The sequence below is a fragment of the Octopus bimaculoides genome, chromosome 21 (genome assembly GCF_046866305.1).
Source record: "Octopus bimaculoides isolate indiv1 chromosome 21, ASM4686630v1, whole genome shotgun sequence".
Classification (NCBI taxonomy): domain Eukaryota; kingdom Metazoa; phylum Mollusca; class Cephalopoda; order Octopoda; family Octopodidae; genus Octopus; species Octopus bimaculoides.
In genome coordinates, this window is record NC_142948.1 from 1,775,399 (window position 1) to 1,802,898 (window position 27,500).

Consider the following 27,500-nt stretch of genomic DNA (forward strand, 5'->3'; position numbering starts at 1 on the left):
AATATAATGAGTCGACTCTCATAGAGCTGGGGTGGGAGTGCGAGAGAGAGAGAGAGAGAGAGAGAGAGAGAGAGAGAGAGAGAGAGAGAGAGAGAGAGAGAGAGAGAGAGAGAGAGAGGGCAGTGGGTGGGGTATTGATTTTTTATGACTTGCTTTCAAAATATTGATCACAGCTATTCAAGAAAGGAATTCGATGCCGTCGCAGTGCTGCTGCTACTGATGATAATAATAATAATGATAATAATAATAATAATAATAATAATAATAATAATAATAATAATAATAATAATAATAATGGTGATGATGACGATGGGGTTAATAGCAACAATAACAATAACAATAATTACAAAACTGTTAATACTAATAATTAGATTAACAACAATAACGATAGTGATGACGATGATGGTGATGATGGTGATAAAGCTACTTTATTCACACCCAGTCACACAATTTCACATTCAAGGAAAAAAAAATTACATTCCTCTAGTACTCGTACACCTCTCCTCCTATCTTAAAGACGAACAATACGAAAATATTGTGGAACCTACAGACACACAGACATACAAGCAGCCCAACAGACGGTGCATATTAACCTTGACATTATTTTACGTGATAAAATAAAGAGAGAGACAATAGTGTTGTAATTATTGACATAACATATTATCGAAATGTTGTGCAGGAATGAACCGAAAGATCTTAGGAATCACAACGAGTTCACTTTTGAATTTGAAACCATTATTTAAGCTAAAGAATTTGTAATTTGTATAACTAGAGGGACACAAAACAATATACCAATAAAAATGAACCTTTTTTTTTGTTTCAAAATGGCTGGATTGTATAGGGATTAACGTATTTCTCGTACAAGCCGAATGTTAACAACCAAAACAGATTGGTCGACTTATACACGAAGACGACTGTAGAGGACTTAAGAGTCCATGTGAAATCCAGCAGAATTTGGGAAAATGGTGACACCGTTTGAATGTTTATGCTACATGCTACGTCAAATTGTATGTCGGAAAGTAGGTTGATAATTTCAACAGATTTCTTCGTCACGTGATACGAACGCAGAAGAGAATATTTTGGTTTATATAAATTGAGAACATCAGCACGTTGTGGAATTTGTCTAATCAATGCAAAGTAATTTTCTGAACAAAAACAAATATATCGAATTTTTGGCATCGAATGGTTGTGATGCATGAGCCTGGTGTACCCATTATCAGACGGGTAGTCATGATGGGTATATTGGGCTTCGTATATTTAAACTCCGGCGTCACTTTGATGGCATACGCTGCTCTCTCATTCAATAATAATAATAATAATAATAATAATAATAATAATAATAATAATAATAATAATAACAACAACAATATCAACAGCAAAAGCAATGATATTAATTCACACGCTGTGTAGTGACTTCAACGATTATTCTCATTTGTTTATTGTCAATGTTACATAACGATGTCTAGTTGATATTCTATACGGTGTTTACAACTATAAGGTCAATAACAACAATACAAACAAGAGCAAATGAACCACATGACCTCAGGTAAATGCATCACTTAATTGATTATCACGTGATAATATCCTTCGTTTAAAATTTAAAACTGATAAAGATATATTTTGCAGAAATCTGTCGATGTTTTGCATGGATAGAATTTTTAATTCATTACACAAGGTGGTTCTCTAAGTACGGTGAGAGTATACATACACCTACTCAGACACACACACACACGTATATATATATATATATACACATCTACATCTACATACACAAATGTGTGTATATAAACACATACATACTGTCATGTACAAACGCTCACACATATATATGTATTTATGTATGAATACATGTGTATATATATATATATATATATATATATATATATATATATATATATATATATATATATATATATATATATTATATATAAATTATATTTGTGTGTGTATACATATACACGTACATAGGCACACACACACATCCATACGCAGTCACATAATTATAATTAAAAAGAACGCCATCATACGTAAGGCAAATTTCAATGGCGGAATGCTATCTGTTTATCTCTGTTTAATACAGGTGTTTTGTGTTGGTTAAATAGAAATATAATTGAATTTAACCTGACTTCATTTAACTTAATATAATAGTTGTAATAAACCGTACGGACTGTTTATTGAACTGTAGTTTACATCAGTTAATATAAATATAAATATATACATGTGTGTATGTGTGTGTGTCAATATATATATATATATATATATATATATATATATATATATATATATATATACACGTATATATATGCATATATATGCATATTCATTTTTATATATGAACACACACATATATACATGCAAATACCCACACGAACATATATATTTGTATGTGTGTGTCTATATGTACACATATATACACAAAAATACATACGTACAAACACATGTATGTGTGTGTGTGTGTGTGTGTGTGTGTGTGTGTGTGGCTTTGGTGATAGAAACAGGAAAATAGGAAAACAGTATATATATGTATATATTTTTATTAATATTTAGCAGAAGCGACAGAGCGATTGAAGGAGAGTTTCGTACATTAGCACTTACCAATGTTTGATAAGTGCTAATGCACGATATTCTCAGCGCTTGTGTCACTCTGTTGCTTCTGCTAAAGGTATATTCTTTTACTTGTTTCAGTCATTTGACTACGACCATGCTGGAGCAACCGCCTTTAGTCGAACAAATCAACCCCAGGACTTATTCTTTGTAAGCCTAGGACTTACATCGGTTGTCAAGTGATGGTGAGCGGACACACACAGACACACGAATAACACACACACACACACACACACACACACACACACACACACACACACACACACACACACACACACACACACACATACATACATATATAAATATACGTAGGTATGCGTACGGATAACGAACTAACATCGAGCGGTGAGAAATGAGAACTCAACACTGTAATGATTACTCAGCCCTCAACACTGAACTGATGGATAAATATTCTTGATTGGTGGCTTAAAAAGGCTACCAACGTTCCTATGTGGCAGACTTAACAATTGTTGAGATTAATAATAATTCTCGTACATTCCATCTTCCGTCTTTCATTTACCATATATATATATATATATATATATATATATATATATATATATATATATATATATATATATATATATATATATATATATATATATATGAGGCGGTGTACTATATATAGAATGCAAAATGTTTCCCGTCAAATGTTTTGCCATCGATGTGATTACTGCCGCTTAATACTTCCGGTTTCAGGGGAAGAAGCAGACGACAAATAAATCCCACCCGGTGCCGAACCAGTATCTATGAGATTGGGCAGAAGAAATACATGGTGCCAATGTCTTGGAATTTTCAGGAATATCAGAAGAATAATATGATTGTTTATATTGAAGACTAACAGGCATTTTAAAAAAAGAGACCGCATAAAAGAAGGAAACAAATGTGACTCATTTTCTGGTTCCACTGAATGGCACACGATGGGTAAATACCCCAGCATTCTCTTGTACACTCCTTGGCAGAGAAATTGGTGCATAGAGCATAGTCTTTAAGCATTATGGGATTTGAAAGTAAGAGATTTAGAGGGATTATCCATCCTAGATGTTAAAGTCGTAAACCATTTTCTCCCTGCAGCCATCTTCGTTCATGAAACTTGAAACCTTTACGTTGTCACTCAACCTTAGAAATAGCAGCCAAATTTCCCTCAAATTCCATTCCATCCGTTTCAGGAAGTGATATGTTAAAAGATATGGTCTTGGACTGTCTACACATAGGAAGAAAACGTGATGGTCACGGCTGGAAACCATTTATATGATAGATCAAGATTAATACAAAGTATATACATACACACTCAAGTATATGCATACATATATATGTATGTATACAATATTTAAATGCATATATATACACGCACAATGACACATACATATATACATGCATGTGTATGTGCTTATACAGATATGCATAAGCACACGCACATGCACACAAACACACACACACGTATATACATATACACTCATACATACATAGATAATGCATACATTCAAACATAATACATGCATACACACATACATACTGGAAGTACGGTGAGACTTCCAGATTAAACTTGTTAGAAGTTCATAGAAAACCACGAAATAGATAATTTCTTTTAAAATCGTATTTAATAATTGAATATAAACATAAACATCGAGACTTAAATAAATAGATTATTACTTCGATTTCCTTCCATAGATTTTACAGTCAATTGTCTCACAAATGACATTAGAGTTGTGCTCAGAACTGGTTGGCATTGATTTTATTCTCCAGAAGTCGTATTACATCCTCAGACGAAACAGAATAATAATAATAATAATAATAATAATATTTTCTACCATAGGCACAAGGCCTGAAATTTTTGGGGAGAGCATAAATCGATTACATCGACCCCAGTGTTTCACTGGTACTTAATTTATCGACCTCGAAAAGATGAATGGCAAAGTCAACCTCGGCGGAATTTGAACTCAGAACGTAAAGACGGCCGAAATTCCGCTAAGCATTTTGTTCGACGCGCTCGCGATTCTGCCAGCTCGCCGCCTTAATGATGATGATTAATATTCTTTATTAATTTAGATATTAGAACCTAACAGACCAATAAAAAAAATTATAATCAGACAAAATTCTTTGCCGTTGCATACTTAGCGGTCGTGGTTAAGGGTTAGGGTGACAGTCAAAGACTTAATCTTTTTAATTAATTGGGTAGGAAATTAGGAGTGCGCGTGTGTATGTGAACCTATGTATATACATATATATGTGTGTGTGTATGTATGAATATATGTATATGTGAATCCCCGGTGATTTTGAGCATGCGCCTTAATGGAAGTAAATGTCGTCTGGCAGATGTTATCTTCGAAAATGTCAACATTCAGAAAGAAATCGTTATATTGCTTATTATTTTCCTGTTACCATTTGTGTGTGTGTGTGTGGGGGGGGGGCGTATACATACATATACACACAGGTATACACACACACATTTTAATTAGCAGAAACTTACAAAAGTGATTAGAAGACTGAGAGTTTCGTATCTGACGTTTGCCAAATTAATACGTGTCATGCATGAAACTCTCGGTCTTTGAGTCACTTTCGTAAATTTCAACTGATTAATATTTCTCTCTCTTTATATATATATATATATATATATATATATATATATATATATATATATATATATATATATATATAAATTCATACATATACATATACACATATATGCGACGAGCTTCTACACAGTATCCGCATAATAAATTCACTGGCATTAATTTGTAGAAAACTGAGGCACCATCCAGTGGGATTGAAACTGAGACCATTTGGTTGCAGGTCGAACTTGTTAACCACACAGGTAGGAAAAATCATAATTCAATTCGAATATTCTTTCAATTCACTTTTAGTATTTTTTTGAATATTTTAAGATTAATTAATGAAATAATTGAAGTTAATTTAATTTCTACACTGGTTTGAGATTTGAATTTGATAAAACTGAGATGCTTGTGTCCTTTAGTTATAATAATAATAATAATAATAATAATAATAATAATAATAATAATAATAATAATAATAATAATAATAATAATAATAATAATAATAATAATAATAATAATAATAATAATAATAATAATAATAATAATAATAATAATAATAATAATAATAATAATAATAATAATAATAATAATAATAATAATAATAATAATAATAATAATAATAATAATAATAATAATAATAATAATACCAGCAATAACAGCACTACGTTCGTGGAATCTAAAGTGACAAATTAAAAAAAATGGAAGTAGTCGTCGTCGTCGTCTTCTTCTTCTTCTTCTTCTTCTTCTTCTTCTTCTTCTTCTTCTTCTTCTTCTTCTTCTTCTTCTTCTTCTTCTTCTTCTTCTTCTTCTTCTTCTTCTTCTTCTTCTTCTTCTTCTTATTATTATTATTATTATTATTATTATTATTATTATTATTATTATTATTATTATGCCAGTGAGCTGATAGAATTGTTGGCACGTCATACAAAATGGCTAGCGGCATTTCTTCTGGCTCTCAAGATAGACCCATCTCCACTCCACTCCACTCCACTCCACTCCACTCCACTCCACTTCATTCAAGACAGATCTGCTTCTACTCCACTGAGGTGGGAAGGGTACAAGTGATCAAATACTTCAGCTCCATTGGATAATCTTTTGTTCACTTCACGGTCTCCGAAGTTTCTCAACACCCGGGACTTGGGTACACTGGCACCCCAGTACCCTCAGCACCCACTCACCTTAATCTACGATTCTTCTTTTTGAAAAATATCTTAACATTTGATTTTCTTAAAATTGAACATTCATTCACACAGCCACCATTTATTTCACCACCACCACCCCGCTTCACTCTTATTCTCCTCACCCTTATTCGCTCATATTCTCACCCCACCTCTTTGTATACTTTTAGAGTTTTTTTTTTATCATAATAGCATCCGCCATCGATATTCCTGTGACAACAGCAATATTCTGTGACCGAGGGCTAAATAATCCTTTCTAATATAGACTCAAGGTCTGAAATTTTGCGGAGGGTGGGCGCATCAGTCCAGACGCGTTTCCACTTTTCGAAACAGTCATGGAACTCTTGCGAAGTGATGCCTTTTAACGCCTCCATTGGTTTTTTTCTTCACCTCTTCCACATCTTCACATTCCGTGGCACCAGCTTTCGTCACCAGTGATGACCTTCGGAAAAAGGTCCGGATCAACTTCCAACAGTTCTTTAAGCTCACGGCATGCATTCAGTCGTGACTACTTTTGATCTTCCGTGAGCAAACGAGGCACAGGTTTTGCTGCAACTCTATTCATTCGCAATTCCTCGCTCAAAATTCGTTGTCAGGGGCTCCAGGACACACCAGTCATATCAGCAAGTTCGTTAATTGTTCGGTGATGGTTCTCCAAGATCAATTCATGAATTTTCATAATGTTTTCATTCCTTCAAGAGGTTGACGGTCGTCCTGAAAGAGGTTGGTCTTCAAGCAACAAGTGACCATTCCTAAAGCGTGAAAGCCACTCATAAACTTGTGCTTTGCTCATGGTGGCGTCCTAGTAAGCTGTTTGAGGTATGGTAACTGTTTCAGCAGCCATTTTTTTTTTACCAGCAGAAAAGAGAATTTCACGGAAGCACGCTGTTCCTTCGTTTCAGCTTATAGAGAACGTTTCGAGTTACTTTTGGGTACCCTCTCGTAGTTCTCGGCATCGCAATAAATATGGGATGGTTGTGGTGGGCACATCGTTGCTTCATCATGACGGACCATGGGTTAAGCAGCAGCAACAGCACAACAATCGCAACAACAGCAATATCAACAACAACCACAGCAACAAGAACAACAACGCCAACAGCACCATTAGCAACATCTGCAGCAATAGCAACGATAATCACATCAATAGCAACAGCAATGATTTAAGAACAACATAATTATCCAGGAATAATTTCTTTAATTGTCACATGAGCAAAATTTATACAGGTTGGAAGGGGTAGTGAGGGTAGAATAGATTTACACAGACCTTTTCCCCAGTATGTAACTGGTAGTTTATTTTTAACGACTACGAAAGAAAGAAGAACAAAGTTTGTTGTCAATCGAACTGAGAACGTCAACGTTACTGTAACTAAACACCTCAACACATTTTTTGGTCCGGTACCAAATCGATAAAACCCTTTCTACTACAGGCACAAAACCTGAAAATGGATAGGGGGCTAGTCTATTACATCGACCACCGTACACGACTAGATTATTTTATCGACCCCGATAGGATGAAAGGCAAAGTCGACCTCGGTGGAATTTGAACCCAGAACGTAAAGACGAACGAAATGCCTCTAAGCATTTTTGTCCGATTCTGCCTCCTCGCCGCCTTATACCAAATCGATAATATAATAAATATATAACAAAACATCTAAAGACATTTGGTCCAGCTCCAAATCGATAGTGAAGATGTGAAATAGAACCAGTGCGTGTGTTTATTATTGGTATAATGACCCTCACCAGACAAAATTATAGCAAAATCGTGTAACATTTTAGACAAATATTATCTTAACTATGGAACGACATCGAAGACATAATTTGTTATCTCCTTGGACGTCAACGCATGAAGATGCCATAGGGACCACTGTTGTGACATATAGAGAATGTTGAGCATTTTTAGAGCTGGAGGGAAGCACCGATCTCCGAATCTGAATACGGTTTATTTTTAAGAGAGGGGAATCTTTCCTCGTACATAACTGGTACTTAATTTATCGACCCCGATTTTGACACGATTTGAACTCAATGCAGAGAGCCGAGACGAACATCGAAAAACATTGTTTCCGACGCTCTACCGACTCTCTTAATTAGTCACTCAATAATTATATTATTCGATTATTAATTTAATAATATCTAATAACATTACTACATTACGGTCTACGCATGTAACTTCACTTATGGATAGAAATCGAAGATTAACTCCATTATTGATATAACATTTAGCCCCAAGACGATTGGCCGATAAACTATGGAACGAAATTGAAGATAAAATCTGTTAAAGATGCATTTAATCTGATGGCAATTTTCTGACAAACTATGGAATAAAATCGAGGACATAATATATACAGAAGATTTTAATTATTTATGTTAATTGTAATGGAACCGAAAAGAAAATAGATAGCTGAAATTAAGTGTTATATTCTGCCATGCCTATCATATTTAATGTAATTTGCATAAATGAAATATACTGGGGTAAGCATCCCACTTAGCTTTGTATTTTTCGCAGCAAACTCTGAGGAGGTGTACTGAATGGATTACAACAGGTATCTAATTGCCAAGTGTAATAATGACAATCGACTTACTGAAACACCTGTTATATAAAGCTGGAAACATCAATTACGTTCTCTGTTTTTTTTTTTACGCGCGCAGACACACATTCACACACACTCTGTCTGATGGGGGTGTGGTGTTTGTATATATATATGTTTGTGTGTGTGTATATATATATATATATATATATATATATATATATTTATATATATACTGTACTGTCTGATGGGGTGTGGTGTGTATATATATATATATATATATATATATATATATACATATATACATGCGCGCACACATACATATAACATAATTTATTTCAAAATCTACACCTCTATGGGACAGCTATCGTGGTTAATTCACTGCGACTTTGATCCACCCTAAAACACTTTTCCTTGATAACGATGTTGTATAACGAGTTAAAATTTGTTAAAACGCTAACTGGGTAGTCATTCCTAGTAGAATAATGTAAGAGATAGATTGTGTGATCGAGTGCTTCCATAGTTAAAGATTCTTTAAAGTAAAAATCGTTATTTGTTCCGTGTACTGAGAGATCTGGTAGGATTTATTTGTATTTTTATTCTTAACATGCCTCGACAGATTCAGACACAAAATACGTTGATCGCTGTTGTGTACGTCTTAGGAGAATAGCTTCTCTTTTACGACGTGTTAAGAATAAATATGTGAAGAATCGTTCATTTTTTAAAGTGTTTATTATATACATTAGCCTTTCAGCAAATTTATGAAGAATCTTAATAATACTTTCACTATGGAAATGAACCAATATTCACTCATGACACTTTCTGTGGAAAGAGATAATGTATCTGTCTCTTCCTAGAGTGTGTTGATTTCGTGACAGAGAGATAAAAGTAATAGGTAATAGTTCTTATGAGAACATAGGTAACAAATGTATAACCAAAAAGATAGTTTTACATGATGTTCTGTCCTAAGGCTGTACCTTCAGAACCATCTCTGTGGACTTCACATCATCTCAGGAATCAAACATTTTAGATAAAATATAGAATTTCAAAAAAAAAAAAAAAAGAAAAAAAAGAATTTCTTGGTTTTCCAGAAATTTCCATGCATAGAAAATAAGAATAATGATAATAATCCTTTCTACAATAGGCACAAGACCTGAAATTTGAGGGAGGGAGATAGTCAATCATATCAACCCCAGTGTTTCACTGGTACTTAATTTGTCGACCCCCGAAAGGATGAAAGGCAAAGTCAACAACGGCGAAATTTGAACTCATAATAATAATAATAATAATAATAATAATAATAATAATAATAATGATAATGTTGATAATGATGATGATGATGTCAGTAATAATATCTAACATAGGCACCAGGCCATAGGGCCATAAGGATGAAAGGGAAAGTTGCTCTCGGTGGAATTTGAAACTAGAACGTAAAGATCCGGAAGGAATACCTTATGACATTTTGCTCGACGTTTTAACGATTCTGCCAAATAGCCACTTCCAATGTATATACAAGAAGAAGAAGAAGAAGAAGAAGAAGAAATAGCCGTCGCTATGTGGTAAGAAGTTTGCTTCCCAACAACATGATTCCAGGTTCAGTCCCACTGCCACGCAGTGGGAAAGTGTTTTCTGCTATAGCCTCGGGCCGATCAAAGCCCTGTGAGAGGATTTGATTGATAGAAACTGAAAGAAGCACGTCTTATATATGTATATGTGTGTGTGTGTGTGTGTGTATATATATATATATGTATGTGTGTCTGTCTGTCTGTTTGTCCCTCGTAACGTCTTGACAACTGGCATTCGTTCGTTTATGTCCCCGTAACTTAGCGTTTAGAAAAAGCACTAGGTTTAAAAAGAAGTACTGCGGTCGATTCGTTCGACTAAGTAAATTCTTTAACGCGGTGCCCCAGCATGGCCACAGTCTGGTAACTGAAACAAGTAAAGGACGAAAGAAAAGGTTAAAGATAACACCAACGACAATTGCAGTAACAGCAACAACAACACGTATAACTGCTACAATATCAACAACCGTATTGACATTAATAGTGGCAACCATAATTGGAACAGCTGTAGCAACCACAACTACAACAAGAGTATTCAAATCTTTATCATATCACATTTACTTTGAGAGCTTTTGTTTTCTTCATTATTTGAAGTTGGATATTTCAAGCTTCGTGGTTGAACAACAACGACAACAAGAACAACAATGACGCTAGCAGCAACATCAGTAACGTATAACGAGAAAACGTCTCTGAGTACACATGATCTGCAAGAAATAGCAGCCAACTCTCCTACAGCTTTACACACACACTCTCTCTCTCTCTCTCTCTCTCTCTCTCTCTCTCTCTATCTATCTATCTATCTATCTATCTATCTAAGTGTCCCTATCTCTCTGTCTATCAAAGTGTCCCTCCCCTCTCTATCTATCTAACTCTCTCCCCCTGTCTACTTATCTTACAATTTATCTGTGTGTGTGTGTGTGTGTGTGTGTGTGTGTGTGTGTGTGTGTGTGTGTGTGTGTGTGTATACAGAGGAAAATTAAGATAATCACTGGTATAGATTATTACTCCCTACGTACGTTTCACCATTGCAGTTAGGCATCCAAATGCACTTGGAACATCCAAATAATTGCAACAGGGAAATTTCCGTAGGAACTAATCATCTATTCTTGTGTTTATCCAAATATTCCGCTCCATGTACTCTGCATAGCATAACCAAACCAGTGACACTGCCAAGTACAGGGGAAGAACTAACAACTGTACTGGAAGCTGACTGGAGAACGGTAATCTACAAGAAGCTCATACAGGAGGAGTCGTACATCTAGCAGTACATACAAGGTATATGTGTGTGTGTGTGTATAGATATAGATATATATATATATAGATATACATATATGTATATGTATATGTATATATGTGTATAACGTATGTGTATGTATATATATATATATATATATATATATATATATATATATATATATATGGTTAAATTATTGTTATCAAACGGGAAATGAGAAGAAATAGGGAGTGGAAGTGCGATCAAATGAAGATGCATATAAATATTTAAAAAATGACAGACAGACAGATAGATAGATAGATAGATAGAGGGATGGGTAGATTTTAATTAATTCCGCTAACAAGAATATGTTTATTTCGATCCAACTCCGATCAAACTCAAAACGGTTCCTTCAGGGGACAACACAGTCATACGCTTGTCAGTATAATTAATTAAAAATTTAATTAATCTGCATTTTAGTAATGAGTTCTTATGAAGTTCGTGGCTTTGTCTTTCCTTTTACGACCAAATTCTTATATATGTACATGCATGCATAGCTTTGGTTGCTATTTCTCGCAGTCCAAGCGACAGCCGTAAAGGCTTCCTTATTCGTGTGAAACACACAACGATCAAATGGGATGTTAGTTTAGGGCAACTAGGAACGGTGAGTGTATTTTCTAACGACAAGATTCCAAAGTTTTACTACAGGGTGTTTCTGGCCAAATATATCGATAACTTCCTCCACGTTGATGTAAACACACACACACACACACAGATTGCCACACATTCTTCTGGTGCTCCGTCGGTCACAGTGATGTGGGTTCCAGTTGATCCGATTAACAGATCAGTTTGCTCGTGAAATTAATATGTAAGTAGCTGAATATTCCACAGGCACGCAATATCTTAATGTAGTTCTCATAGAGAATCAGCGTGATGCAAAATGTGACAACGCCGGCTCTTTTAAATACAGGTAATATGTATATATATATATATATATATATATATATGTTGTTGTACTTGGGGATGGTCATATTGCCAGTTTAGCCAATAAAAACACACGCACTGTATATTTGGTGTTAATTTGCTTCAGCTTTATATTACATTAATCTTAATCTTATTTCGGCCAGAGTTCTTTCGTCACACTTCTGTGACCTCATCAGTGGTCCTTTGTTTCCTTCCTTCTTATATATATATATATATATATATATATATATATATATATATATATATATATATATATATATATATATATATATATATATATATATATATATATATATGTAAGGATAATAAGACAACGTAGAATATGCTAAGGTAATTTTATCATGAGGTACATTTTAGTACCGGTTTCTGTCTTTTAGACTTTGTCTTATTTTCCTTATGCATATCAACTCATATCAGAGTAACTCACTGTAAACATCATCATTTGAGGGATCCCCTCAAAAAGCCATCTCTACTCATTCTTTCAAATATATATAATACTGTACCAAGAACTTCCTATTTATTATTCTACTATATATATATATATGCACACATATATATATATGTATATATACGTATATATATATGTATATATATATATATATATATATATATATATATATATATATATATATATATATATATATATATATATATATATATACGAGGGTGAGCTGAAACGTTCTTGGCTTTAAGGGTATGACGAAAGGCTTGGTTGGAGGCCCAACCATACAAAAGCTGAAGGACCTCAGCAATAAGTGTGTGAATCTGAGAAGGGAATATCCTGAATAAAGTCATAATTAATTGATCCCCCTGTACACACACACACACACACACACACACACATATATGTATGTATATATATATATATATATATATATATATATATATATATATATATATATATATATATATACATATATATATATGTATATGTATATGTATATATATATATATATATATGTATGCATATATTTACATATATATTCATATGTATGTGTGTTTAATTATCCTTTCCTATTTCTGAAAATAAATTCTTTCCTTGTCTGCGTATCTATATGTGTGAGCTTATGTCTGTGTCTATGCTAGTGTGTGAGTGTGCGTGTGTCCGTGTGTGTGATCCCTCCCTGTTGTAGAACTTCCCTTCTCTCTCCAAACTTGATAGATGATAGCAAGGTGAGTTCACTGACCTATATTAATAACTATTAGTTATTTAGAAATACGCACGCGCGCGCACACATACATACATACAACACACAAAGTCATAATTTTAAGTATTCATACACACAACAGTATATAGATTACGTATATATATATATATATATATATATATATATACATATAAACATACAGAAAAAATATGAATATAGAACTATATATATTATATAGATATATATATATATACACCAGACTATTGGATGTTATACATCGCTAGTCACTATCCGTTTCATACTGTTTTAGTTTTGGTATGCTACCATCCCGCTGGCTAAGTGAACAGGTCAATATTTCCCCTGGTCGGAAGTCTAATCTTTCACAGAGTGACCCATTTACAGGTGAGCGAACTGGAGCTACGTGAAATGAAGTGTTTTCTCAACAGAACGCGTCGCTTGCTCCTGAAATCGAATCCCACGATCTAGCGATCGTGCATGCAACACCTTAACCACCAGGCCACGTGCCTTCACCATATATATATATATATATATATATATATATATATATATATATATATATATATATATATATATATATATATATATATATATATATATAGAGAGAGAGAGAGAGAGAGAGAGAGAGAGAAAGAGAGAGATATAGAGAGAAAGATAGAGATAGAGAGCAGAGACATGCTCCCCATTCGAAGACCCTGGCAAAGAGTATCGACGGTTTTGATAGGAGAAACCTGAGAACCATCGAGAACATCAGATAGTAACATCATGTCTCGAACAAAGAAGTGCGTGAGCGCACGCATCAGCCTGCACCTTCCCCCCTCATAGCTATCCGTCACATGCGCTGGTGCGGACATGTACACCGCCTCCCACTAGATCATCCGACCAGGGTTTTTCTCTCATTCGACGCTGTGGGCTGGAAGAGGCTTCGTTGCAGGTCCCGCACCAAACGGCTGGCCGTGATTAGGGGAAAATCTCCAGGGGCTCAACGTCACCTTTGCTGATGCAGAGGTGGGGGTCACACGGAACCGCCAGTGATAGGGAAGCATAAAACAGAAATAGTTAGTTTTACTGATGATATATCTGAAACAACAGAGAGAATGGAGCGAGCATTTCGTTTATTACATAATTTTGTAAGTGTATCATCGATAATTTATAAGATTATTGCTGGTAAAATATCTATGAAACAATTGTAAATTATGTAATAAAATGGATTAATTCATCTTCCCTGTTAATTATATTTCTGCTAGATAAACACTTAGCGTGTATGAATAGATTGTATATATGTATGTATATGTATTTATGAAAAAATATATATACATTTATGCATCTATATGCACGAGAATATATGTATGTAATCACCAAGTGTCTAATTCATTAGTATTAATCGTATCACCAACAGGATATAAATTCTGACACCTTTAACTACTTTTAGAGAGACTCAAGGGAGATTCCATCTATTACTGCAACAGGAATTAAGGAGCGTATAAAGAGAGAAGTAAGAAGATGGAGAGAGAAAAGGCGACGAACGGATATAAATTTTGTATCTATATTTTTTAAGCACACAGACACATGATGGCTGTCCACCCGAGACCGAGTAAGACCTTATTATATGAGCATAAATTATATGTGCGTAAATAGGAGCATAAACATTTATTAATATTACTACATATAAACACATACATTTATATGAATTGCAATATATATAATACTCTGTATAAACGTATTTATTCTTAAGCTAATTAATATTCAATTAATATTCAACATGTCTGCTGTCTTTTCTTGTGGACATTGTAACGGAATTCGCAGCTGTAGTGTTTTCATATTAGTGGTGGTTGTCAATTTTATTCGAAACCACCTTGGTTATGGTAACCCACAAGACATCTCTAGAATGGTAATTGTCTATTTATGTCTCCAGACTTGAAGCTATTATTGTTTAATTATAATTAATATTTTGATTAACGCATACGAAGCTTTGAGATATTACCTAAAAGTAAATGCTATATATACGTCTAACTAGCATTATAAACATGTTATTGACCCTGCATATATATATACATATATATATATATGTGTGTGTGTGTGTGTGTGTGTTTGTAAAATATGTACATGTGTGTATATATATGTATGTATGTGTGCATATATATATGCGTTTTATCGCTTAGATTGCGGCCATGATGGGGCACTGCCTCGAAGAATTTTAGTCGAACGAATCGACCCCGTAAAGTTACGGGACGTAAACACACAAACATCTGTCGTCAAACGGTAGACGGAAACAAACACAGACACAATGACCTACACACACACAAACACATTTATACACACACTCACACACACATATAGAGAGAGAGAAGGAGAGAGAGAGAGAGAAGGATAGGGAGAGAGAGAGAGAGAGAGAGAGAGAGAGAGAGAGAGAGAGAGAGAGAGAGAGATGGCTTCTTAACAGTTTCTGTGTACCAAGTCTTTCTTCAGCTCGAAGCTATTGCAGAAGACATTTGCCCAAGGTGCTACGCAGTGGGATTGAACCCAGAAACACGTGGCTGGGAAGCAAGCTTCTTACCACAAAGCCTCAAATAACAGAAGAACAAGAAATTATGTAATACACTTCATTAGCTTACATTTGTTTCTGCTATAAGATGCAATGCACTCTTGGCCAAGTGCTCAGTATATCAATTTATAGCTTCGCCGGAGTTTCAAAACCGATGTTCATTACATGTGAACCGTTGGTCAGTCGATTTCTTCAGTCAGAGGGAGAGAGAGGGTAAAAGAGAGGTAGAGAGAAAGAACTAAGAAAAGAGGTGCCAGATGAATGCATATAGTAGTCTTGGTGGCAGACTATCAGTGAAAGAACGACACTCTCCACCGCTGACCAAGTCCGTGAGAAAAAAAGTACCACAAAGACAGAGAAGGACGGGGGGATAAGAGAGTAAATGACAGTGTTGTTATGAGAGGAGTTTTGCAAATGAGTCATATATATATATATATATATATATATATATATATATATATATATATATATATATATATATACGCATAGATAGAAATGAAACTAAATTTCACTATAGACCTGCAATATGACTGAGAGACAACTGGGAAGAAGAAGGTACGTTATATGTTGGATGTACCCCTATTTTGATTTTTAATACTATTGCATGCTTGTGGTGATAACTAACAGGAATCGCCTCCTAATATCATATATATATATATGTATATATATATATATATATAATTAGAATATAATCTACTTTAGGCAATAAAATATGTTTCTTTTAAAAATTTGTATTCATTTCATAATTTTGTATAAGAATGAAGTAATTTGACAGATGACCCTGGAGTGCACAAATACATTTATATATAGACATTTGCACACACACACACACACATGTATGTATAAGTATATATTTGTATATATACTTCCATGTATGTATATATGTATTGATATTTAGGAGAAGCAATCGAGTAACTCAAGAAGAGGGAGTTTCGTGCGTTAGAGCAATGAAAAATTTAGAATTACATAAATATATAATGTATATATGCATAGAGGCATATATATGTAGTTGATGGATACTGATGGATACCTGCGGTGTGCTGCAATTGTTTTTGACTCATGTGTGGTGAACCTTTTTTGGACATGGTGAGCGCAATTGAACTTTTGCCTGTTGATACCTCCTGGGTGCCTGTTGTTCGCTTTTGTGTGCGCCGGATTGGTGCGACCTTGCCTTTTGGTGTCTACTGTTTTTGAGGTGTGAAATATGCCCGAGGGAGTTGAAGAACTTTGAACTTTAATTCTAAGTGGTGTTAAATCACTTCTGCCCTTGTTTTTTCAACCGATAGACTACTTTATGGTATCTCATTTCTTCATTTCATTTTATTTTATTATATCGACTTATATTATATTATATTATATCATTATATTATATATTTGAAATTTTTACTCCTTCCGTATTAATTTTTATTCGTATTAATTTTAACTTTTTTAACTTCTATGAAATGATATTCACGTGTATTGTATTATACCTTTAACTCAATTTTTTTCAGTTCCATGTTATCGGTTGAAACAATATATTCGTGTATAAAAATTTTATACTATATGCTATAATTTTTATTTATTTATTATTTCTTCTTGCGTTATTTCTTCTTATTCCTTATGTTAGACGGAGTATGCTGTATTTCTTATATATCTTCACTGAGGGGGTGTGATATGTTGAGTCGTTAACCCAATCTTTTTATTCTTTAACTAATATTTTACTCTTGTCTCAATTATTCTGAGCACTTCTTGCAGCCCTGTATAAAATCTATTGGTTTCCTAATAAGAAACCATTAATATTATATATATATATATGTATGCATGTCTCACTCCCCCCCCCCCTCTCTCTCTCTCTCTATATATATATATATATATCGTGTTGTATATGTATATATATGTATGCGTGTGTGTGTGTGTATATGCGCATATGTGCATACGTATGCCTTGTGCAAGATCAATATATCTACGTATGAGACTGATACAATGATTTATGCATGAGACAACCGAAGACAATGTAAACGGCCCCATGGTGGGAGATACGTCAACATTTACATACTAAGATTCTCCAGAGATAAGAAATTCTACGATGTAGTTTTCATTTGAATTATGTATAGAGTACTTCACAAGTGATAGAGACACGACACTGATACGTGCGGACATACATACATACGTACGTATATACGTATGTATATATATATATATATATATATATATATATATATATATACACATATGTGTGTGTGTGTGTGTGTGTATACATACATATAGTAGATGTACATAACACTCGCGCGCGCACACGCATTGGGAGAGAGACTTACATATGCACACAAAATCATCTCTCTCTCTCGCTATATATATATATATATATATATATATATATATATATATGGTGGTCGTCTACTCCTTATGCAGAGTTTCATCACCTCCTGTGCCTACACCTTAGAACCATCATGGCATCTGATGTGGCTTTTGAAAAGACAACCACATAGATTGCATATCCGATGTGGATCACCAAGAACTGCAGTTAAGTTCTGATCTTTGTGGATCTTAAAATGTCTCTTGAGGCATCATAATCCTCAATGGAAATCCATCTGAGGCCAACTGATGTCCAAAACGACAAGAAGAAGAAAAGCGAGAATAAAGACTAACAGCAGCAGAAAAGTGCACGTGACTGTGACGTCATAGACTGAAAAGAGTCTGTGATCCCGAAAAGAAATTCTTCAAGGTGGAACATGATTGATTTGTGGCTCATTCGGATAGGGAAACCTTTCCAAATTCATGGATTCTTCTGGGGTGCTTCTTTGTTTTAGGAGAGACAAATTTGGGGGAAGGGTAACACATTATCCGAAAAGTATAGTGTTAAATATCCATCACAGCTGATCTTACCAATCAGTTTCGTGTAAAAAATACAATGGAGTGTTAGGTAACAATCCGATTATATAACTTTACGCTCATCAGAGTCAGCCGATATTGAAGGTTACGCGTCTATATATGTGTATACACACGCGCGCGCGCATGTATGCATATACCTGCTACTGGTATCATGGAAACCAACACTGCCTGTCCCATGGTCAAGTGGTCAGCGACTAAACTGACTCCCTCCACTTGAGTAGCTTGCTACTCTCATGAAGAGAGTGTCTGGACACCCAGTAGAATTTAAAACAAGAACTGTCGAACGACGGAGGGGCTCTGCCATCGAATTGAGGAAGGCCATGGCAAACCACGCTAATATCTTTGCTAAGAAGATACTATGAGGAAGTCAGAATGAAATAACGCTTGGACTTCCTCTGGTCGGAGAACTCACTCCTTTTGCTGTAGTGTCATCGACGCTAAACATTATCGAATACACATAAATGGTGCATGGGCGCCGCTAGTTCGCCGATAGGCTGCGTTTTAGCGCTGTTGGAATGATACCTTCAAAGCGCTGGGAATTATAACACCTGAACCGAATCGGAAGCGAACGGAATCGCCTGTCCCTGACTATATACAAATAATGTAAAAACTATTTGTTGGGATTTGGGGCGAGTTGTCTTGCTTGTCTATGACTTTCAGGTGTTTTAACATCCTGCGCTGTGACGGAGTCATCCCCACAGCACATACGTTGAGAATATGTGTGCGAAAATGTTCACAACACTATCGCTGCTTTTGAATTATATTTGAATTTATACTTACGTATGTATTGTCGGGGCATACAGTAAAATAAGAGATCAAACTGAAAAGGGGCGTAAATGCAAGTACTTAAAATATATACCCTAAATATAACTGGTTCTAGTTTGGTATCATGTAGATATACAGCATGATACAGAAGGATACTGGAGGAAAACATCCGCAGATGGCGTGAGGAGAAAGCGATCGAAATGCAATGTTGATATAAATGTTTGTAAATAAAAAGTCCATGATTAAAAAATTATGTAAACTTATTAGCAACATTTCATTTCAGACATTTACTCAATTAAACAGTAATTAACAATAATGTTAATGAGGTTAATGACGATGTTTCCCCTGCGAATCATGGGAGATTCAGAACGGAATATTATTTTTTTTTGGAAAAATGAGAAAAAGACTTTTTTTAAATGTTACAAAAAAAATACAGATCAAAGAAAAAAAATCACACAACACTAAAACGATTATAAATACTGTAAGTTAGTTTAACAATAATTATTATACAAATTAGCAATTAAAAGTTGTTTGATGGATGTTGGTAATTGGCGGGAAATCATTGGTTTATGTATTTATTTAATTTTTTGGCGTTCGTCTGTTTTTAAAATATATTTACATTCTTTTCTTTTTCTTCTCGAAACAAATTTGTACGTCACAATATGCGTGTGTGTGCGTGTGTACACACACACACACACACACAAATACACACACATATATATATAATCGTACATATACAGGTTCATATATATATATATATATATATATATATATATATATATATATATATATATATATATATATATATATATATATATATATATATATATATGTATATATATATGTATGCTCACACAGATAACACACATATACAAAGGTGGAATGTTTTTTGTATTTACTACCGAAGCATCTAGAACAATCTAGATATCTACAATGTGATTTAAAAAAAATATCTATGTCAGTATATATATACATATATGTATATGTAAATAAGTCCATATGAATGTTTCTGTGCACGTTTCGTAACTCTTCCTTCATTCTTTGATCTACAAAACCGACAAATATTTCAAATTTAGTTGCGATTCACTCCCAGTTGATAACGATTCAGATGCCATTTTACTATCATGTTTTCTCGTCGAGTGATAACAGATCCGTTAACGGTTGGTCACATGACTCATAGCACACAGAAAAACAAGAATTGTTTAATATGAGTTGATTTGGCGTTTCCTCGCAGGGAATTTAATGAAATTCTAGTTTATTGTTGAAGGTCAAATATATTTCAGAATAATTTAAAACAAGAAAACACGGAAGAAAAGGTGTAAAAGTTAATTTTAAATTTGTATTTCACTGAAACAATCAATATTTGCAATTATACAGATATGTATTGTATATATATATATATATATGCATGCATGTATGTATGTATAATAACATAAATGATGTTTGCATACGTCATGCATTCATAATGACTTGCGCTTTTTGGGGGTTGGGGGTGCTTTTGTGCGTTCGAATGTGTCTGGAAGACAGGCTATATATATATATATATATATATATATGCATACATACGTACATACATACACTACACAGACAATATACATATATGTATATATACATATAGATATATATATGTATGTATGTATGTATGTATGTATGTATATATGTATGTATGTATACGCAGCATAGTAAAACCAAAACTCGAAATACTGGCATAGAATAATATATGAAATATGTTTTCATCTCCAATAGGTCTTCACACATTGCAAAACTGAAATTCTACCGATTCTTTAAGAATTTGTGATGCTGTAGTTTAAAATGAATTACACACACACACACACACACACACACACTCACACACACACATATATATATATATATATATATATATATATATATATATATGCATATATATATATATATGCATATATATATATGTATGTATATATATATATATATGTATGTATATATATATATATATGTATGTATATATATATATATGTGTGTGTGTGTGTGTGTGTGTTTGTATGCATGTGTTGTGAATGTTTATATGTGTGTATATAATTCTTTCTTTATCGGTGCAATAATGATACCCATAGCTATGGATGAGGGATAAAGAGGCCGAAAAAGACCTAGGGGGTTCGACTCTCATTGTATGTGCTATAATTTGTGTTTCATATTTTTTCTCTTTCTATGAAGTCTGAAATAGACGGAAGATGATGTCAACTGACGATGGAATTTCTGGGTTTGGGAATCGAACCTAGGAGTGGACAAACTGTGTTATAACATTGGTTTGAAATTTTGGCGCAAGGCGAGCAATTTCGGGGGAGGTGATAAGTCGAATACATCGACATCACTGTTCAACCAGTACTGATTTTACCGACCCCGAAAGTGTTAAATGCAAAGTCGACCTCGGCAGAGTTTGAACGCCAAACATAAAGGCTGACGAAACACCGCTAAGCATTTTCACCGGCGCGCTAACGATTCTGCCGGCTCGGTGCCTTACAAACTGTTATAATATATTGAGTTGATCAGGTATTTTATGCTTCTACAAAAATCCCATAAGATAAACATATATCGCCATGATTGACCGCTAAATCCACAAGTTTTTTTTCATTCTCTATCTGTTTATTTTCTCGTGTGCCTTCTGTTCAAGAGCGTAGGCTCAAAACATAAAATATTGTCTCACTTTCCCGAACGTCAAACTAATACACCTGTTTGTTGTTTATACACCTGTCTTCGTCTTTTTTTTTCTGTAAATTTCAATTATATATATATATATATGGTAATGGAAACAGGAACAATAGAACTCAAAATAGCAGAATATGTATATTTTTTAAAATTAATATCTATCAAAAGTATCAGAGTGACACTAGGTCAGACAGTTTCGCGCATTGACACTTATCAAGTTTGATATGTGCTAATGGATGAAACTCTCGGACCTTGAGTCAGTCTGTTACTTCTGATAAATTAGACACACACACACACATGTATATGAATGAATGTATGTATATGTATATACATATATGCAATATTTGCATACATATACATACACGTATATATGCATACAAACATATACATATATATGTGTGCGTGTGTGTATGTGTAAGTATACATATACAAATATATACATATATTTATATACGTATACAGTCTTACAGTTTCACATTTCATGTATATGTTTTGAATTTCTTTTTTGATATTTTACAGTGGGTATAATTCTGTCATATGATAAAATTCTGTCTTTGATAAATTGTTAAAGATTAATGTTTATAGAAAAATAGGTATCAGCCCTAACAAACGTTACAAGTGAGAAGAGGCTCTTTGTTGTTCTCTCCTCTATGCATTCTGTCCCTTTCTTATAGCGCGGCGGCGCCATTTTGAAGCTGTTACTTTTAACTCTTCCATGTTGGGTTCTTTATATTTGTGTTCGCGTTTGATTTAGGTTTTTTTCACTGAGTTGGATAACCAGACTTTCTCGCCTACCACATCCACTATCTTGTTCTCGTCGATTATCTCTTAATTTATATATGTGTGTGTGTTATCCTTTTACTTGTTTCAGTTATTGAATTGCGGCCATGCTGGGGCATCGCCTTGAAAGAACGAACCAACCGTAATATTTTTTTAAAGCGTGGTACTTATTCAGCCGTAACCGCTGAGTCACCAAGCAGTACCAGTTGTCAATCGGTGGTGAAGAAAAACCCAAACACAAAGACACATTATTATTATTATTATTATTATTATTATTATTATTATTATTATTATTATTATTATTATTATTATTATTATTATTATTGTTATTATTATTTTATTCTTCGTCTGAAGAATTTCTAATAGGAGATATCTTTCATGTTTTCTACTACATGTAGAATTTTGTAACTCCTCTTAGTAAATGAAACATATGTAATAGTGAATAAATAATGCCAAAAAAGTTCTCCAATCTCGTGCTCTGATATATATGTATGTATGTATATATGTATGTATGTATATCTATCTATCTATCTATCTATCTATCTATCTATCTATCTATCTATATATATATATATATATATATATATATATATATATATATATATATATATATATATATATATATATATATATATATATATATATATATATATATATATATATATATATATATATATATATATATATATACATACACACACTAGTATGTTAATCGTCATATAATGGGTAACTTTGAAAGTATACTCTTGCCAACACGGGTAATACCAGAAAATATGTCATGCATACAATAATCACAATTTAACTCTTAACAAACTTCTTGGTGCTTATACAAAATGAGGAAATGAAAACTAATTTTCAAAAAGAAAAATATTTATTACCTTAAAATAAAATTAAATAAAACAAATTTCTCATTTGCATAACTTCTCTCAAACTATTCCGTCATTTTCTCTCCTCCACCTCCTTCTCCGTCTCTATGAACCTTTCTTACGGTGTGTGTAGTTTTTTTTCTTTTCTCATTTCTTGCCACCAAGCCTAGTATGTGCACTCATCCGGCACCTTTCTTTACCTCCACCTTCCCCACTCTCTTTCTATGCAATGTTAAACGTGACCAGAAAAATTCAACCGACCAACGAACGAACCAACAATTATATCGGCTATATATATATATATATATATATATATATATATATATATATATATATGTGTGTGTGTGTGTGTGTGTGTGTGTGTAATATATAATACATACATATATATGTATATATATATATATATATGTAATATATATATATACATATATATGTATTTATATATACACACATATATAGATACGTGAATTTATGTATATACGTATGAATGGATGTATATACATGTATATGCGTATATACATATACACACATATATACATTATTACAGTGCTTTAAAGGATTCCATTGAGGACATATAATAGTCGTGACTATTATGGTTTGCTTGCTACAGTTTCTGCTAAAAATTATTAATTTAAAACCAAAATCCTTCGCTTGAAATCGATCCCGAAATTTATCCTTAAGGGTGCCATGAATTGTCAGTCTTCGTGGAAAAGGGCCAAAAACATTAAAAAAAAAAATCGATTTTTTATTTTATTTTATTTTATTTTATTTTATTTTTATTTGCTACGAAACCCAGAAAACCGTCCATATTTGTTGTTGATTTTTTTTCAGTTTTTGTTTTCAAAAAATTTGGCAATGTGTTTTTTTTTTTTTCTCTTTTTGGCAAACTGTGAAAAACAACAACAACAACATCAACAATAATAAAAACAATGACAATAACAACATCATCATTATCAACAACAACAACAACAATAATAAATAGAATATGAGGAACGTCTGAAATAATTTAGGTTGTTGTTGCTGTAGTTGTTGTCTAACCCCAGATGAACCGTGATCGAGACAGACCTTTAATCAAATATATTCCATCCATGGCCATCCCGTCTTTTATATGTGTGCTGGAAAGCTAGATCCATATTATCCAACGGGTTCCGCCTTTTTAAAACGATAGAGTGTGATTTTAGGGAGATTTGACTGCTTTTTCTAACAGATTGGACGACCACTTAGAGGTGGGTAGATTGTGTTGGTATAAGGTGGTTGTGTCGTGGTAGATGTATTAGTCACGGTAGGATTGGATGGGATCGTGTGGCTGTGTTTGAAGTGGTGGTCACGTGACAGTTGTATTAAGACAATTCGTAATGGCCGCTTTTGCTGCTGGTGTTGTTCAACCTCTCGTCAGCAATGATCCGGCAGAACTATGATCAAAGGTGATCCAACTGTGACCACCCTGTCTTATATTTAGACTTGGTACATACAAAACTACTCGTCTCATGAGTTCTTCTTCGACGTAACTGTTATGGTTTAGCCCTAGGTCAGTCGTGGTCCAGCAGGCCTGTCATCAAAGCTGTTCCACCCATGACCATTTCAACTTTTATTCAAACATAATGTATCAAGGAGTACATAATCTAATGTGTGCTACTTTCTTTTGGCAAATAGTAAGTGATGTGAATTGAGAGAGATTTAGTAGCTATTTCTCGCAGGTCAAACAATGTAAAAGAGCATTTTATTGTTAATGTTGGTGTCTTTGTTGCTATGGTTATTATTGAGGTTGTAGTAGTTGTTGTCATCGGTGTTTCCGCTGTCCTGTTCTTGTTGCTATGGTTACCGTTGTACAAACTACCGTCGTACACGTTAATATTAGCTCCGTCACTCGTTTCTGTAGTTTTTAGCTTTCTATTTTAAAATATTTCTTGCTGTTGTCGATATTTTGCGGTTCCATGAAATCGAAGTATTGAAGTTGACATTTGAATATTAAAGGTGGATGTCCCCACCCTGGGAGAGTCGATAGTCACTCGGTGAGGTTAGACACGGTAGTTAGTATATTGCGGTTTCAAACCGGGCTGCCGTAATCTGCTGTCACACCTACTGGCTTTCAATTCTACTGTCACGCCGGTTTCTCACTCCACTGTGGTCAAAATGGTGTGACACACACACACACACACACACTCACATAGTGCCACTACCATCAAACCACCAACGAACCACTAACAAACCACCACCACCACTACCACTACCCTAATAAGGGTCAATCAATTACCACAACCTTGTTCCACTACCCCTACTTTTGTGTGTGTGTATATTATATATATATATATATATATGTATATAAATACGTGCATATATATATATATACATAAATACATACATATATACATATGTATATATACATGAATATATGTATGTATACATATATATATAAATGCATACATATTCATGTATACACACACACACACACACACACACACACACACACACACATATATATATTTAATATATATATATATATATATATATATATATAGTGTCTTGTATTTGTTTATATTATATATTTATTTTATTTATAATTATTTATTTTTGTTGTTGTTGTCGTTAAACATCGCTGCTCTGTAGTGACGATTCGTCAAATTTAATTCCTCTCGTCTTCAAATAGTCTATGAACCTTTCCATTGAGATCTCCTCATCGTCAAGGGCAGACAATCCGTGCATGGACATCTCCTCCAGCGATTTACGCAGACTCACGTTGCCACTACTGCTACTCCAGCTCAAGGCACTACAGCGTCTGGCTGCGTCGTTGTCACGTGACATCCGGTTGAGGGCGGCAACAGCCAAACTGCTAACTGCATTGGAAGTGGTGACTACAGCAGTGGAGGTAGCTGTGGTGGTGTTAGGAGTGGTGGTGTGGGTGGTAGTGGTGATGGGGGCGTTGGGGGTGACAGCGGCGTTGGTATTGGCAACGCTGCCAGCCATGGCGGCAGCAGCAGCGGCGGAAGAAGAGGCGGAGGAGGAGGCGTGGGGAGCAGTGTGAAGCGGTTTATCGAGAGCAGCAGCACCACCTCCCACTTTTGCTGCGGTCTCTCTGACTCCCGTCGCCATTCCTGCCGCCAACGCCGCCGCCGCCGCTGACGTCGACGGCGTCACTGACACCGTGACTACCAGTGGCTCGTAGCCGTTGCAACTCTTGTCGTTATCACGTGACTCGTATGA

At 34.2% G+C, this 27,500-nt stretch overlaps 2 protein-coding genes and 1 long non-coding RNA gene across 5 annotated transcripts in view; 2 read left to right on the forward strand and 1 right to left on the reverse strand.

The window, feature by feature from the left end:
* Positions 1-27,500, forward strand: part of LOC106879571 (glutamyl-tRNA(Gln) amidotransferase subunit A, mitochondrial) — a 329,428-nt gene that overhangs the window by 24,075 nt on the left and 277,853 nt on the right. The window lies entirely within an intron of this gene.
* Positions 21,659-23,897, forward strand: LOC128250456 (uncharacterized). The gene is made up of 2 exons (XR_008266472.2): positions 21,659-22,497; positions 23,525-23,897. It is a non-coding gene; the product is annotated as an uncharacterized LOC128250456 (long non-coding RNA).
* Positions 26,755-27,500, reverse strand: part of LOC106879553 (metabotropic glutamate receptor 5) — a 152,490-nt gene continuing 151,744 nt past the window's right edge. Inside the window, exon 9 of one of the 3 annotated variants that reach the window (XM_089339218.1) lies at positions 26,755-27,500. This exon is cut by the window's right edge and continues 925 nt beyond it. In XM_089339218.1, coding sequence (XP_089195344.1) covers positions 26,886-27,500 — 615 coding nt within the window. In that variant the 3' untranslated portion in view covers positions 26,755-26,885. The other 2 variants (XM_089339219.1, XM_089339220.1) reach the window with 2 other exon arrangements.